The following is a 17,739-nucleotide window of genomic DNA, read 5'->3' on the forward strand; positions in this document are numbered from 1 at the left end:
ATAGATAAATAGCCAGGTTATAGATAAGTAGTTGCTGGTATTTGTTTGCAAAAGGATGTTATTTTTAGTTTTTAAAAAGAAACCAACCAAATAAAACTCCTAAATTGCAAATGGGTTGTGCCCAGTTGCAAAGTGATGCACATTTTTTCCTAACAGTATTCACAGGACCAGTCCGTGATGCACAATTTCCAGTCAGAATTTTTCTGTTGTGGAGTTTAGTAGAAAGTGCCAAATTTTCCTGACCTAATTATAGTTATATCTTGGAGATCTGTTTCTCTCCTCAAAGACTTCATATTTTCCTCTATAATTATTTTTTTTTCTGTGAAACTGTAAATAAGTGGTTGTTTTCTGGAGATGTATTGAATTAATTGATCACCTAGTCTTGTAGAGTACCATGGTATGCCTTTAAGACAATAATAACAATAAAATAATGGAATAGGCAACAGCAAAATTTAGGAACTTTCTTCTTTCCACTCTTCCCTTCAGTGTGGAAAATTGTGATACAAATTAATTAAATGAATACTAAATCTCCACTTTTCTCTTGGAAATTGGCTTTTTCTCTCATATTTGACATTGCATTTATTTAAATTTTTCTTGAAATTTATTGTTGAAGTGAAACCTTCTGTAGTAATTTGGGATAGCAGCCTAGATGTAACAGTCTAGTCTGTGCCTTAAGACAGTAGGTATTGACTACTTCCCTGAAATTTCCTTCCCTATTGTGCCATACTGCTGCCTTCTTCTAGTTAAAATAATATTCTCCTTTTTTGAAGTGCAGGTACCTTTTCTAATGCATCTTTAGGGCACAATGTTAACAATAATATAAGACTTCCAATTATCATTTGTACAGGTAAAAAGTAAATTACTTGGAAAAGCATGAGCGAAAAGATTCTCAAGTACCAGCCCAGAAATTCCAGCAGAGTGTGCTGTAGGCCACCTGCTGAAATACGTTTGAGAGAGAGGGAGTAGAAGCAGTGTTGGAAAGGCAGGAAATGTTCCCTGTGATCCAAAATGTGAGGTTCAGCTAGCAAGGCAGAGCCTGTATACACGCCTCAAAAATTTCTCAGGTGTTATTATTAATTATTGAATTTGGTAGCTGTAAAATAATTTTATTTATTTGAAGCCATCACATTTTATTTATTCAGCCTGAAATAATAAATCAATGTCAGCAAGTCATTTACACTTTACTTCTTTATTCAAGTTTATCCTGTTCAGGAGGTTAAGCTGGTGAAGTAGATATTGAGAGGAAGGAGGAATTCAGCTACTTCATTGACTCTTTCTATCTCATGTTAGTGATTGGTCTGAATGGAGAGAGTTTAATTTATTTTAGATGGAAAAAATTTCTGTCAATAATACCAAAATACTCTTGATACTGTCAGAGTGCCATGAAATACTTCTCTTTCACAAAGATTGATCCATGTTTGTCTGCTGCCTTCCTAATAATCAACAGTGGTCACTCCTGTCTGCCAAACTGGTATGCACTACATCAAACTGCCTTTATGTAGAAGTCTTCTGAACCATGTTTGGGTTTGAGTCTCTTCTCTTTCCCTTTTGTCCCAAAGCTCAAAAGATGAAAAGAAAATAGCGTGAGACTTTCTAACAGGTCTCATGAGATAGGCTCAAGTTAGCAAACCCTTAAAATCAGGAAGCTGTAGTAGAGCCTCAGGCATCCTCACACCAAAGAAGACAAAGCAAATGCCCACTTTAAATATGTTCTTTTAAATGCTCTGAGCAGCCAGAGGAGCTGCTGGAAGGCAGCAGCTGATTAACCAGCACTCAGGCTGGGTGCATCCCAGCAGTCCTACAGCCTCTCAGTTGCTTAGTCAGATGGCAGGCTATTTTTAAAGACTTGCTGGTTTGTTGCCAAATGGGATAAAGGGACTCATCTGACTGACAGGAAAGCTTAAATTTTTCCAAGCCTGTCAGGAAAGAAGTCTTGTAGTAAGGGGAAAGCTTGCACTCTGCCATTTGCCAAAGACGGGACCGACAGGAGGTAAGACTATTAAATAAATGGATCAGCTTTCTTTACTCAGAAGCTGTGCAGGAATGGTAGACCATCTGCTCTCCCGATTGTCCTTAAAGGATAAATTAAAACTGAAGAGAAGTTTGGCCAGGTTTTCTCCTTCATTCTTTCTAATGAGCCCTGGTGCTGTTAGCTCAGCATGCAATTTTAATTTAAGACAACTGTTACTCCTTATGTCAGTTACCAGCTTGCAAAGACCCTGACACTGTGGTTAGTGAGACATGAGGAGAACCATGTAAATGCAGAGAATTTTCTACGTGTAATTTGGAGGAGAGGTAATAATATATGTTTAATAGGCTATACAATCTGTCATGAATCTTTATTTGTCCTTCACTATAAGGGTCTGAGGTGCTTCACTGCTCTGCTTTTCTGTTTATTTTTGGCCACATTTAATGGCCTTTGTTGGGTTTAAGTTTTGCTCTTTTACCAAAATTCATTTGTACAGCTTATGCGTTAACTTTCCTCAAGTGCTTAATGGACCTTTTCAGCATCCAAATGAGGCACTAATATAATCATTGTCTATTAGAGGAGAACAATTAATAGGTTGAGGAAAAGGCATACAGATAAGTATCATTTGGCCTACCATCAACCTGAGAAAGCAGAGTACTTCTCTTGGTTCTCATGAAGAGGAAGAAGCCATTTGTTTTGATGAAACACAGGAAACTTGTCAGGACTAGCTGAAAGCAAGGCTCAAGTTAAGCAGTCTTTCCACAGTCTTTCCACACTCTGTGCCACAAATACATGGAAGAATCTGAAGGACAAAGGCTGTGGATTGAAATCTTAAACTGACAAGTGCCAAGAAAATCCTAAACTGGGCTGTCTTTCCAGCCAGCCATGCAGACATGGCAGGCAGCTGGGCCATGCCCTTTCTTGTCCTTAAAGTTCCTGAGTAATTCTTCATGCACTGCACTTCATTTGTAGAAGAGCACCCCTTGAAACTTTGCACATTCATTCAGCCAGGAATTCCACTGTGGCTCTGCAGTTGTACAGTTAATAAATAAATAAATAAAGCATGCTAGAGCTGGAAGGGAGAAGCCATGGCAGAGACCAAGGTGCACACCGTGTTTAAGCTATAGCCTGGAGCTATAGGTAATGCAGACTGTTCTCTGTTGTACAGGGCTACTTTTAGCTACAAATATTTGATGACTAAGTAGTTATTGATGCTTTTTTTAAACATTATTTTTCTCAGAGTAAGGATAAAAGCCCAAAGATACCTGGAAAAATTTAGCAGATGCATGAAAATGTTCCCTGGGGAGCCCTGCCAGACTGTATCCAGACCCAGGGGTCAGACCAGGGAGCTGCTGTGACTGGAGTATGACAACACATAATATGATTTGCAAGGTGATCTTTCTGGCAGATATCAATCCTTTTTAGTTATTAATAGATTTGTCTTACTTGGCATGTGTTAATCATCCTGATAAAACAGGCAAAGAAGAATAGAAAGTCTCTAGTTTGCATTGCCATGCCTTTGATCAGTAGTGTTTAAAGTGTACATGGGGTAATGAAATAAGAACACTTATTTGGTTTGGTTTTTTTTTGGGGTTTTTTTTGGTGTTTTTTTTTTTTTTTTTTTCATTAAGAGGCTACAAAACAACAGGTGCAGATTTGCCAAGGAAACTTAAGAGATTTCTCTGATGCGATTTGTGTTCCTGGTCCTTACATGGTGTGAAAGTAGCTGCATTCAGCCTTAGCCAAAACCACACTGCTTACTCTGGGATAAAAATAGAGCTGCAAAGAAGGCAAGCAAATTATCTGACTATCCCTGTTTCAAGTTATTCAGAGATGCTCCTGTATGCCACTACGAAAGATTGGATATATCAAACAGCTAATAACTTCTGCTTTATATAAGGTGATTTCCACATTCCCAAGTGATAAATTAGCAGGAAATTCAGAGGACATTTATGTACCTCTTTCTATTAATTTTAAAACTGGTAATAACTGCTTGCATGTTTCCTACAATGTTAATGATAATATTTCTTTTAGAAAAAAACCTTCCTAACTCATAGGGAGAAACTGGAGCATGAGAGAGCAAATTTTTAAACAAAGCAGGTAACTCAAACTTGGATGGTACTCTTGAATAAAAAGCATAAAGTCCAAAAGAACTCACGGAGGCGTGGAAGCTGATTACTTCAGACTTCCTTGTTATGGGTGATATGAGAGCTGCTAAATGTGAATGAATCATTATAAAGCAGCACTGCTAAAGCAGCAGTTATTTAAGAAGCTAAAGCCTTTAGCAAAGGAGACTATTGTCACACCTATTGCTTTAGGGGGTTGTGATGGAGGAAAGAAATAGACAAGATTTTGGATTGAAAACCATAAATTGTCCTGTTCCCTAATAAAGGGACTAAAATAAGGTCATATTTGGATTTCTGACATTGGTTGGTGGTATTATTTGGCATTCAGCTGTCCTCACTCCTCAGGTAAATAGAAAGGTTATACTGGGGAAGGAGAAGAGTGTCCTAACTCTCTTTGATCAGTCTGCTGAGAAAGCCAACAAGACTTCCAGTTATGGTGGTGGATTTTGTGTGTGTGAAATATAAACTCCTTGGTAGGTACATTCTTCTCTCTCCCAAGATTTTTCATAAAGGTGCACAGAGAGAAGAAAGAGAACATTTCTATTTCTGGTCCTTGTTTTTCCCATGTGGAATGTGTTTGGAGAATTGTTTACCTGGGGTAAGTGCTTGGTTGGATTCTGGTGAGGATTGTTTGAGATAATGGCCAGTCCAACCCACCTGTGTCTAAACTGTTGTGAGAGGGTCACAAGTTGGGAGTGAGATATGGCAGTTAGAAAAAGTAATTATGTAATTTTAGTATCTCCTTTAAATAGTATATTAATATATTACAGTACAGTTATAATAAAGAAATCATTCATCCTTCTGAACTGGAGTCAGACACATCATTTCTTCCCACCAAGCTCACCTGCATTTACAATAAACTCCTATTTATTTTCCATAAAGTGGTAAGTCACCAGATGGTAGAGGATTTTATCCATGCTGTTCTAGCTGGATTTGTACCAGTAAATTGGAGGTGAAAGGTACCATATGCTACTGTTAATCTCCAATGTATTCATTATTCCTAAAATAATTTTCAACACCTTTTAGCGCTGACAACTCTCTTTTATTAACATCCATCCTTATTTATGTGGGTAATGTTCAGATGAGGTGTAACTTGGATTACAGGGGGTTTTATGTGAGTGCTCCTGAGATTCAGTGCCAGCTAGGAAGTCAGTTGTCCTCAGACAGTGATTTGGTGGCTTATGTGAAATGAGTTTTTCATATCATTGCAGCCTCCAGTGGATATGGACTGTCACCAGCAGCCTCAGCAGAGAGACAAACTGCAGAGAAGTGTGATAACTTGGGAAGTGAAACGTGTTCGGGTGGATAATAGCTAATTATTACTACCAAAAAGTGTTTTACTGTGAGCAATGGTGCTTCTGTCACTGCTGGCAAGGACCTGCTGGACAGGGATGAGATTGTTCCGAGGTCCTGGCAGCAGAGCTCATTGAAGGTACAGTCAAAGATGGGACCTTGGGGACTGTGGGAGGAGGTGGCAGCTTTGGAGGGAGGTGTAAAGCACAGGATTAGTGTTGGAGGAGTTTACCTAGATCAGAATTTTCCAGGACTGGGTCATGATCAATTCTGGGACAACACTTAGGGGTTTGTTCAGTGGCTGGATGCTCTTCAGCCTGGTAAGTGTCCAGGGTGATGGACACTCACTTAAAGCCAACTTTCTGCAGAAGCACCCTGACTACAGCACGGTGCCTCTAGAAACACTTTGTGGCACATTTTTCAGTAATGTGTCAATATCTGAGTGAACAGGTTGCTTTTTAAAAGTCATAGGCATAAGATTTCCAGCATGATTTAAAGAAATCATTTCAAAGCAAGGAAAATGTCAAACCTCATGCTGACAGTGGGAATAGGACTGCATTTATTCAGTCTTCCTTTAAGAAGCAAAGGCTGTACCAGCACTTGATGTCTTCTGCAGAGGAGTCAGTCACAAAGCCACTTTCCATAATAAGCTATTAGGTGAATGTCAGACCCTGAAACCAGAGGACATTTTTGTCTTTGTGGTTCTGTCTGTTCAGGAGACCCTGGAAAATGTGTTTGGCAGCTGATACAAGACAGTTCTTGAACAGGTGCTGAGCAGTGAAGCTGCAGAACCTCTGCTCTACTGCTCATGCACATCCCTCACTAATATTTCAGAAGTAAAGTTTTCCATGTAACCTCCAAGGATAGATGCATACAGCCAGCTTAATCCTTCCTTCCTGCTTATCTGTGGCTGCAGAGGCCCCGACTGGACAAAATGCTCAGAGTTCTGCCCTACCCTTGGCGAAGCAACATTAAGGATAATTACATAATTACACTGTGGATTGATGTCTTGAGGTCTAAAAATGAGGCCTTGAGAGATCAGCCTGGGCTGCTTGAGACCCTCTGTTAAAGGGGCAGCTGGGAGCATCCTGAGGGACCTCATTTTCTTCTCTGTTTCCAGCCTTGAGGGGAGCCACAGATGCTGATGGACCTGTCAGCATTTAGTAACCAGTACCTGCTTTGTCCCGTGCTCTGAAATTAAGCCAAGTTATTCAAACCTGCACTTTTTACTTCTATCAAGTGAAAAGGCACATGCTAACTGATAATAGACTGACAGATTTGTACACAGAGCTGGTTGGGTGGTGGTTGGCTCTTTTTGCTGTTGTTGTTTGTTTTGTTAGGATATTTAGAGTTCTTTTTCTTTGCCTTGGATTGGGAAAGTATCAAAGAAAGTCAATCATTCATTAAGTTCTTGGCTTTTTGAATAGGGATGAAACATCTTCAGAAAAGTTTAACTGAAAGCAAAGCACCCAGGTATGTGCTTTCCAGCAGGAATTTTCTGTCTATAACCTTGCAAGTGTTAATGAACTATATTCAGCACTTTTGTTAGCAAAGGAGTTTAACAGCTTAGCCAACTCTGTTAAAACAAAACAATTTTCTGATCCTACACACAAATGAATGCTCATGGCTAAGACACCTTCTCCGTGTCAAACCCATAGCCTCTACATGAATGTTATAGGAAAAAATATTTTGGAAATAATTTTTTATTGTAGTGAAAACATACCATCATGTTCATATGTATACACACACACACAACGAGAACATCTCTGTATATTCCCTGGAGCACCTCCCACTCAGCCTGTGCACAGCAGAACACCTTGGGAAGCTGTGTGATCCTGCTGCCCCCAGCAGCAGCACCAGCTCGCCCAGGGCTGTGCCCACCTGAGCCCAGCAGTTCTCTGCTCTGCCCCAGGTTTCGGGGTGGCTCAGCTGCTGCTGCGGGGCCACGAGGGGTGGCTGTGCCCCCCAGGCTCTGCAGCAGCTGCTCTGAGAGCCGTGGGCCAGCCAGGAGAGCACAAACATCTCAGAACATCTGCTCCCATGCTCAGCAGCACCACAGGGCTTCCTGCTGTCTGGCATTATTTGGCTTCCAGTGGTTTAGATGAGCATTGCTTTGACAGACCTGTGGCTCTGATTCCCATCCCCTGCCACTCAAGGCAAGAAGGTTCTACACGAGTGATCCAGTGAGGTTCTGCAGGATGTAGAAAAATTGCATGGAAATATTCTGTTGTTTAGCTAAGCTGTCTAAAGACAATCCAGAAATTCTCACTCTCACTTAACTCTAGAGAGTATCGGGTGGCTGTTGGCACATGTGGGCCGAGAACTACAGATGTAGCAGAAATAAATCACCTGGCCTTTCTTGCTAGCTCAAGCTACTGTGATGGTAACTGATGCCCTAACCCTGCCAGCTGTGTTAGTGGCTTCAACAAGAGACCTCGGGTGACTAACAGAGCCCCAACACACGTAGTCAGAACTCTCCTCATAACTTGAAGATAAAATTCCATTTCTTTACTTGGAAGTCCCCCTCTCAATTGAGCTATTTCAAAATGCTTCTTCTGTTTAAGGAATTCTGTGCTGATTTCCAGTAAACTAAGAATAATTTCAGTGTTTCCCTTCCCTACAGGAAAGTGCTGACCTCTACCAAATGTGCATGGACTTAAGTACCCAATTTTGAAAGGGAGCTCGTGGCAGGCTATTGCCCAGTTCAGTAATTTCAAATATTAGTTGGCTGAACTCAACCCTCAGTAAACACTAAATATAATACAGATATAAAACATGGGCACAAATGCCAGCATAGTATTGCATTATTAAAGCTAGTCATCCTTCCATTTCAACAACTAAATCCACTATGAAAACAAGCTGGGAAGGAAACACACAACAAATAAATAATGCAATTAGCTTACAAAATATGAAATAAAATGTCTACATACAAAAAAAAAAAGTAAAAATCAACGTTAGTCACTTCAGCTTCACAGAACATTTGCACGATGGAAGCCCTTCTGTGGCCCAGCTTGTGTGTGTGCCAGCAGGAGCTGCAGAACCACCCACGCTGGCTTCAGAGATGCTGCAGGCTGGGGCAGAGCCCTGCCCTGCCCGGGCTCCCTGTGGGGCACTGATGGGCAGTGGTGATGCTGATTTCCTCAGGGGCTCAGGCTCGGTGCTGTCCTCTGCTTTGCTAATGCCAAATGCACAGAAGAATAGCTTTTCCACTGAGGCTTTGTTTGTGTCTGCTTTAAAATCTTGCAAATGCTTTAAAATAATGCTAATACAACTCTAGCACAATGGTTCTCCCCTACAACTCATTCCTTTGCAAATCAAATATTTCCTTCTGCTAGTGTTTTATACCCATAAAATTGCCACTGGAACCTCCAGTGAGGGGATAAAATGCCAGGCAGGGATTTTCAATGTGCATTTTATTTTGGTTGTCCATGTATCTTGTCTTATCCAAGGAGATTTTTTTTTTTCTTTTGCATACAAAATCTTTCTATGTCCATTTTGAAGTTAAAGAAAATTGAACTTTCATAACCTCTGCCACTTCTGGTTGTCTCTTAAAGGTGTCAGTTTACATGGAAAAGCCAGAAGAAATTGAGATAATCAGACATCTGTACATTTTAGCCTTTCATTTAGAAAACATCTGTATCCATCCATGCAATGTTAAGACTATAAGTAACTTTGCAGTTACATCTGAGCCCGTTGCTGGGGCAGCAAGGTAGCATTTATCTCCCACGTGTATTCTATCAATTTCTTTTTTTTCTTAAAGCAGCTTCCTAAAATGAAAAACAGAAAATCAGTGGTTAAGTTCATCTCTTCCAAACATTGGATTCAAGGCTTATACAAGGCAGCCCTTACTGTTTTCCAGCTGTGGAAAATCTAGATGCTGATCCTTTTCAAGATGAAAAAATGAACAACTGACATGGGAAAATGGGAACTGCTGTTCCTTTCAATTAAAAAAAAAATGTTGCTGACAATCTGGGAACACGAGCTTTTGCTGCTGTATACATTTTTAATAGTATGCCAAGGAACTGTACTACAGTATGGTTCAAAGTGTGGTTTGCTGCTTCCTACAGCAGGAATACAGCTCATGCAAGTGTGCATGCTAAAATTCAGTCTTGGAGGACCTTCCTTGTGCTCAGCTTCCAGCAAAGCACCCAGCTCAGACTGATTAATTTTGGAATTGTAAAGTTCTGTCCCAGCTGGTGCCCACCACAGCAGGCAGGACTGCACCAATGATCTGTCCCGTGCTGGTCAATGCCAAGTCCTGAGGACTCCAGACAAACTAGCATTTTTGTTTGGGCTTTTTAAAATTTCTGGTTTTAAACAAAGCACTGGGCAATGGGAATTACACCAGAAGATTCAACAAGATTCTATCGGTGCTTTTAAGGACCTAAATTGATGTCAGAGCTCTGACACCCATTAACTCTGGAAATCCCCTTCACTGCCTTTTCTTTTTTTATTCTTGGATTATTAAATCTGTAAAAGGGTTGAACCTCCTTAAAAATAATGATGAAATCTTAGCCTCTAGTGTCCCAGCACTTCTAGAATCTTAAAAAATACTACAGTAATGTAAAGGCCAGAGGACAAAATACCAAAGGAGTTATTTAGCCAGACAAGACATTTCACTCACATTTGATGCTGCCTAACAAACTCTGCAAACTGGCGGTCCTTAGCGTAGAGCTCTATAATTCGAATTCTGTCCTGAATTTCCTAGAATACAACAAACAGAATTATAAGCACATAATAGAAATCAGCATGCTACTGAAATAACTGATTTCTGGGTTTTGGGAAATAAAATTCCTGTGTGTTGCTATTTCAAAGAGTGGAGCTTGAAAATTGGGCACTCCAATACTAAAATTCTTCTTTATTTTATTATAATTTTTCTAATTGAAAATAAAAAATAAGTGAAGCACTTCATTTGAATTCATAATACTTTTCTAAATCAAAACCAGGGTTTGGACAGAGTGTAGCATTTCAACAGGCTTTAACAAAACCATTTATCTCTGAGAGATACTTTGCCTACCAGTCAGCCTACCAGCTATGTACTGGATTTGCCTCTCCCAGTGGCTCAAGTTTCTGTGGTTAGTTCTGGGATGTAAATCCCTTCTCTTTTCTCTAGAGTAAACTTTGGATACTGTGTATACAGGAAGAAATAAGATGTGATCTAACTTGCAGCTTATAGAAAGAATTACACTTTAAAAACTATCAGAAAAAACCCAAAACAAAAGCACCCTGTGAAATAGGCCTGGATGTACCAATTTTTCAGTGTGCAACCACTCTTACACAAGAGAGTTGGCTTTAAAAGATGCCTCAAGTAATACATCAAACCTCCCCAACTCCCATGAAGTGACCTAAGGGGTCGGCTCCTTTATTATGTGAAATTCATTACAGGTCAGAAAAACCCCATAACCTTCTCTAAAAGCAAGCAGGGAAAGCAAATCTTTCTGTCATCTATGAAACAGCTGCAGCAGCTGCAACCTGTTTACCTGGAGCACAGACCCTGGGGAAAGGCCGGGCGCACCTCTGAGGGTGGAGGTGTGGAGTGAGCTTACTGCCCCCGCCAGCTTTCCCATGCCACTGTGAAAGCAAGGTCATTTACCTCCTTAGTGAGCTCACTGTTCTCATAAATGTGCCTGATCTCTTCACTGCTGTGGTCTGTGGATGTCTCTGCACTGGTGGAGCTGTAGGACGTGAGCTGCGGGTACCTCCGGTAATAGTGGCTGTAGCCAGTCGTGTCACTCTCGTACATGGGGTTGTACTTAACTGCATTCTCAATGGACGAGAGGCTGTCACCCTGCCTGGGGAGCAACAAACACAGTCAGCTCTCTGCAGCCTGGAAGGGCAGCAGAGACACTAAGGAAGCCTGGCATTGGAGGTGCCTGCGCGTGCTGCTGCTTGCAAACTGTGTGCTATAAGACTTAGGACAGAATTATCCTTACTGCAGCCGACGTGTTTTACAATAGCAGATGGTGTCACCTACCCCTGGGAGTCCCCAGTATCACTCTTTGTGTACTGGTCTCGAAGGGTCCTGGCCAAGAAGAAGATGACAGCAGATGCCACGAGAAGGAATCCTGCCACAGAAGCAATTGCAATACCCACAACCAGCGGCTCGGACACGTATTCCTCGCAGTGCTCCCCTCTGTACCACCAGTTCTCTCCCACACGGCACCTGCCACGAAGAAACAGGGGAAATTACACACCAGCAAAAGCTTTGGTTAATGTATCTAGGTTCCTGTTATGATGTGGCCTCAGTTAAGTCACCCCAATAAATATCTTTGCATCGTCCAATCACTAATTTTCTTTATTGTTGTTATTATATGTACATACTTTTCGGTAGATAATCATATAACAGTTTGAGTTGAAAGAGATGTTTGATGGTCATCTAGTCCCCTGCAATGAGCAGGGACATCTTCAACTAGATCAGGTTGCTCAGAGCCCCATCCAGTCCAGGGGCATCTACCATCTCTCTGGATAACTGGTTCCAGTTTTCACAACCTCCACTGTAAAATATTTCTTCCTTATATCTAGTCTGAATGTACCTTCTTTTGGTTTAAAACCATTACATCTTGTCCTGTCGCAGCAGGCCCTGACAAAGTTTGTCCTCACCTTTCTTTCAAGCCCCCTTTAAGTATTGAAAGGCCACAGAAAGGTCTCCCAGAGCCTCCTCTTCCCCAGGATGAACACCCCAGTCATGGAATTGAATGCAGGCAGGTAAAATAGCAAAAGGCTCATGTATTTGTGGTGCAAAACACCTGTGCTTTATGAAATGTGAGGTGTTTAAAGTGGGAGGTGTTTAGACTGAGGAAAAACTCCTGCCCTGATTGAGCCCTGCACGTGACATATCAACACTACAAAGATAAAACTGGAACAGGCTTGGTTTCAGACACTTACCTGCTTCTGATTAACACTATCGCACAAATGTTTAAATGTATAATGCATCTGTGTTAATGTCCAATTTTAAAGTTTAAAAACCACTTTTATTTCTTCTTTTAACTGTTAGCAGTCTAAGATTGAATTTAGAGAAGTTCTAGGTGAACTTTAAAAACAAAATCACATGAAGTAACATAAATAACTACTAGTAGTAATACTATTGTTTGTGGTCACTTTCTTAATTTTTATTGATAAACATATTTTATTTTTAAAAATACTTTTACAGTGTTTTTACTTTTACAGTGTTTGAAAAGTAAAAAGTAAAGTGCCGTGTCAGGGGCATCACCAACTTGTCTGCATTTTGCACAGTCTTTTTGATTACCTGCAAAATACAGCAATATTATTCAGATGCATCTGTATATTTTTTTTAAGCAAATATCTGGGGCCTATTCCTTCATCCTTTTATGAACCTACATTATTTTTTTTTCCAAATTTACAATTATTTACTTTTATCTTTTTCCAGACCAAAAGCAGTATATTTAATGTATTTATGCAGCATCAATGTGATGTTCAGATACAAATTTCTGTTATGGAATTAACTCTCACAGGTGACATGACACTATCACTTTGCCACTTGAGAAAACCTCTGGAGGTAAATTCTGTCCCCAAAGGCCAATAAATTCTGTCCCCAAAGGCATCTGTATCTTTTTTTTAAGCAAATATCTGGGGCCTATTCCTTCATCCTTTTATGAACCTACATGATTTTTCCCAAATTTACAATTATTTACTTTTATCTTTTTTCCAGACCAAAAAAATAATGTATTTATGTACTATCAATGTGATGTTCAGATACAAATTTCTGTTATGGAATTAACTCTCACAGGTGACATGACACTATCGCTTTGCCACTTGAGAAAACCTCTGGAGGTGAATTCTGTCCCCAAAGGCCAATACAAGTGATTTGAACAACTGAGTGCATTCCATTACAACCTCTATTCCTTGTTAGTTTTTTTTTCCTGATGTTTCAGCTCTATTAATTTGTTACTGTCTCATTTATGATACACACATAGGAAAAGCAATGCTAACACTGCGACTCGCACTGAGCAGCACAACAGGAATGACAATCGCAATCTGCTCGCTTGCTGCACGACACTGCACGGAATTTTGGACGGATCTCTAGAACGCTACAACGGAGGAGGCAATAGGAGGAAGCAGAGCTGTCAGCAGCAGGGTGACCCACCTGCAGATGGCCCCTTGCCCGGGGCTGATGTCACACTTGCCGTCGTTCAGGCAGAAGTTGGGCTGCAGGTCGCAGATGCTGCTGCAGGGCAGCCCGTCCACGCTGAGGTAGCCAGGGTTGCAGACACACTCTGCTTCCCCGCTCCAGCGGTTCACCAAGCACTCCGAGAACTCGTTGCAGGCCTGGAACTTGCAGGGATCCGCTTGCTCACCTGACAATACACAGAGCACAACTATTCATGAAAGGGGAGAGCCTTAACTGAGACAAGGTGCTGGCTGCCATCTCCAATGGCTCCCTGATAACCCACCAAAACCCAGTGTGCATCTTCCCCGAGTAACAAAAGGTGAATCAACACTAGCAAATATTGCCCTGTCTGCACATGCCAGTGGCATGGCTAAGACCACACAAAAAAAAAACAGTCAAAAAAGCACGTATTAAGTGAGTTTTTCATACTGGAACAGGCAGCACCTCATATTTTCTCTGTCTGCTGGAACTTTCTTTTACAAATGAAAAAACCACTTGTGGTCTCCAGTATTTCTTGCTATGGAAAATCTTGGCAGCATATGGGGAAGGGCAGTGGGATGTCAGGCACTCACCATCTGCTGTAAGGGGATTTGCCTTTTTGTCTACAAGGAGTACAAGCTTGAAGCATTCAAAATATCTCACTTATATCAGGCTTAAGAGGCTGGCATACAGCTAAACAATCACTAGCAGAACATTTGCCATGCTAATTAGACCATTGTTATAAGAGACCTATCTGGGAAGAACAGCCACCATATGCCAACAGGTCAGGACTCTTATTTTTATCTAACCTTAAATGAGGAGAGATTTCTGGGTCGCTTATATGGTAAACTACTGTCTAACTTGGACAGGGGAAAAAACCAGAACAACAAACCAGAACAACCTTCTCCCTGTATCAGAGAAGTGAAGCAAGAGGGCTTGTCACGTTACCAGAGCAGATGCCCACCTGGCAAGTAAACTGGCTACTACCTGTGGGAATAACCATGTGGAGTAAGTTCAAACCACACATGAAAGTAAGCACAAGAGAGATGGGCACCACTGTTCTCCCTGAGCTGTCTGCTCCTCCACTCCCCAGGTCAAATACAGCGGCATTATACATTAATTTTTCTCCATAAATTTATATGGATCCCATACAGCTTTCTCTGTCTGGGTCCCACTTTGACATTCATTTCTTTAGTCCCAGAGCAGATTTTCATTTGTTTGTTTTTACCCTATGAAAAACTGTCTTTCTAAAGCCCAGCCTGTGAAAAGCAGTGGGCAGCCTCTGAGCTGTGGGATCCTAAGCACTTAAACCAGAAATTTTTCTTTATCTCCTGCTTTAAGCTGCATTTCCTTGCTGCCTTACCCGATTCCACATCCAGGGAGTATTTGTCGATGGCCAGGTTCATGGTGTGATATGCAGTGTTGCAGAAATCTTCCAGGATCATGTACACAGCGTTGGTGACATTCCGAGGCACAGGTTTGGCAAATTTCATTCGACTGTTCACCACAATGCTGCCATTTCTGAAGTTCAGGATTTCCAGATTCTGGAATCCCGTCAGATTTGACTGAAGGTACGGCACCAGCTGCAGCACAGGGGATATGTCAGAAAAGCTGAATCTGTGAGTCTCTCTCTGCTCAAGCCAGTTGCACTCTTACTGCAGCAGACAGAGTCTGAATGATTTTATCCAAATCCTACATCAAGGTCATTAATCTTTACCCAGCTGAGGTCTGTGCTGGCAGCCTGCCAGGAACCTGGGTACTTCAGGTAGTTCTTAAGAGTATAGCAATTTGCAAGGAGTTTCTAAAAAATCTACAATTCAGAAATGCAGTTTTCAGGACACACATTGTGTTCTCCCTTGATCTATGGAATACTTGCCATTTCACTGGGCTTTTCCTTCAAGCATGTCCCCCTTCCCTCTCTCTTCCTTCATCTCTCACAAGAGAATGCTTGTTTCACTCAGAAGAGGGGAATTTCCCAGTTAAAATTTGGCAGTTGTTGCTGTGTAACTCCTGTGAGGCTTTCCAAGTTCCCTCAGCTACCTCTTACTAGGACAGGCTGAATGTGTTGCAGAAAGGTTACCTGCTCACAGCCCTGGGTTTCCTTGCATCTTCCTCCCTATACACTAACTGCAGAGCACTCTGGAAGCACGCAGGGGGAGTGTAGCAGTGACTTCAGCTGCACTGCTGTATTTACTGACACCTGCAGAGCAGCTGCTCCATGATGCTAAGCAGCTCTCCTTTAGAGAGACTATTATCTGAATAAAAGATGGACAGCATCCCACCACCCATTTCCAGACAAAACTTCCTCCACAGAGGGACACAAGTCTTATATGTGAACCCCAGTTTTGAGTTGCTTTCTGCAAAAGAGAGATGACTAAACATAATTTACCAATGTTTTTTGTCTATCTGGTAGTGGAAATTTAGCATAGAAGTGACTCTTACCAGTTCCAAGAATCGCTGCTCCAAGGCTTTGTATTCAGGGGAGTTTTTATTAAACAGGTCCTCTGAAAACATCATGTTGGTGACCCGAAGGCTGAAGAACACAACTAGGGCTCGGGACGGGACGGTGCTGCTGTAGTGAGTTTCATGGGTGGCCCAAGCCACGCTGGCCATCTCTGTGGACTGGACACGAGTTGTTAGCTCCACGTGACTTTCAGTCATTCTCCTTCCCTCCTCAGCCTGCTCAGGAGAAAACTGGACAGTGCTAACACGACCCAGGCCTACTGAAACATCCAGGACTCTCGTTGTTCCATCTCCCAGCTTTGTTGGGGTAGCTAGAGACGATGACAGCGTGGATCCCACAGGAGGAGGGTGGGACTGAAGCTCAGTGGTGCTGGTTGTTACACTCGCTGTTTGGTAATCCCCAGCAGTGCTGAAGCTCATGGGAATATGTGTGCCATGGTCTGTTCCATCCTGTCCAGCAAAGCCCTCTAGGACGGCGGTGTGATCAGTTACAGAAGGAGCTGGACCTTGAGTAGCCACTGGCATTGCTGGTTGCACTGTCTGAGCTAAGGAGGTTTCCAGTGCCCTGTCAGTCGGCCAAACTCCAGCTGGCTCCCCCACTGCTGATCCACGAGTGTTTTGGTCTGCTAGTGATGAATCCAGGGCTTGCTGCTCTTCTGTAGAGGCATCAGGCTTTACCACAGCAGGGTCTGCAGTCAGAATAGTTTCCAAAGAGATTGTGTCCAAGTGTTCTATTGTAGCAGCTTCCATTACGTCTGGCTGCTTCGCTGTGAATAGCTCTTCTACCACTGGCCTGTCTTCAGGGATTATGTTCTGGCCTACACTGGACTCCTCAGCTTGCTCCATGCTGACAGTCCCTGTGGATGCATGGAGACTATCTTCCACAGACAGATCTGTTTGTGGTGGTGAGACAGGGGCCTCTCCAGCTGGCATGACAAAAGAGGAATCGTACATGCCCAGTGTTTCTGTCTGTGTAGATGGCTCCACAGACGATGGCTCTTCTGTCTGTAACAGAGGTACTTGCAGAGTTGTGGTTTCTGGAAAGACAAATATTTCAGACTCATCAAGGAAACCTTTTATATCGACTATCCCTTCATTCTCATCTTTGGAAAGATCATAATCTAATTTATTCCCAGAGTTAAGAATATAGTCTAAAATCATGCCTTCAGGAATATCCTCAGTTTTGGTTAATAAAGACTCATTGTCATCTTCAAGCCAGCTATCAGGACCAGGGTAGAAAACTGGTTCCAGGGTTGCTTCTTCCCAAGGCCAGATACTTGAATCCATTTCTTTTCCTGAACCATCAAAAGCTGAACCAGACCCATCATCATATATAACTCTATCTCCAAGAAATATATCAGTTTCGTCTTCCATAGGGGGCACTTCTAAGGGAAAAGGCATTTCTTCCACAGAGTCTGCACTGTCACTGCCCTCAGGACTACCTTGGATTACTTCTTCCTTCTCTTTAGAATCAGTCTGTATGACTGACGAAGAGGCCACTGTTGGTGCAGAGAGCAGAGGAACTGCAGAGTCCTCGGTAGATGGAGATTCTTCAGGCACAAGGTGAGAAGGACTTAAAGGCAAAAGTTCTTCAGATAGTCCAGTATCTTCAAACAGTAAAAACAAAAACAAATTGACAATTAGATGTTGTTTATGATAAAAAGTGTCAAATTTCATTCATTTTATTATCTGTAGAAATGTATTCCATAATTTTCCATAATATATCTGGGCCTATGTATACCAAAGTCATAAGGACCCCTCTCCCACTTTCCATTCAGAAA

General features: G+C 41.9%; 1 protein-coding gene and 1 long non-coding RNA gene across 3 annotated transcripts in view; one reads left to right on the plus strand and one right to left on the minus strand.

Moving 5' to 3' along the window:
* The first annotated feature begins 1,913 nt into the window (after positions 1-1,913).
* On the plus strand, positions 1,914-11,670 carry LOC144248373 (uncharacterized). 2 transcript variants are annotated; one of them, XR_013341711.1, is made up of 4 exons: positions 1,914-1,990; positions 3,601-3,869; positions 5,307-5,527; positions 11,346-11,670. It is a non-coding gene; the product is annotated as an uncharacterized LOC144248373 (long non-coding RNA). The 2 variants fall into 2 exon arrangements; XR_013341712.1 differs by having other exon boundaries at positions 11,349-11,670.
* The window catches only part of IMPG2 (interphotoreceptor matrix proteoglycan 2), a 42,606-nt gene continuing 33,827 nt past the window's right edge, over positions 8,961-17,739 (minus strand). The window contains 7 exon segments of the mRNA XM_077790470.1: positions 8,961-9,155; positions 10,013-10,092; positions 10,982-11,180; positions 11,363-11,551; positions 13,493-13,703; positions 14,859-15,078; positions 15,938-17,565. Of these exon segments, the coding sequence (XP_077646596.1) occupies positions 9,143-9,155; positions 10,013-10,092; positions 10,982-11,180; positions 11,363-11,551; positions 13,493-13,703; positions 14,859-15,078; positions 15,938-17,565 (2,540 nt within the window). The 3' untranslated portion in view covers positions 8,961-9,142.

Source organism: Lonchura striata, chromosome 2 (assembly GCF_046129695.1).
Source record: "Lonchura striata isolate bLonStr1 chromosome 2, bLonStr1.mat, whole genome shotgun sequence".
NCBI classification, from domain to species: Eukaryota; Metazoa; Chordata; class Aves; order Passeriformes; family Estrildidae; genus Lonchura; species Lonchura striata.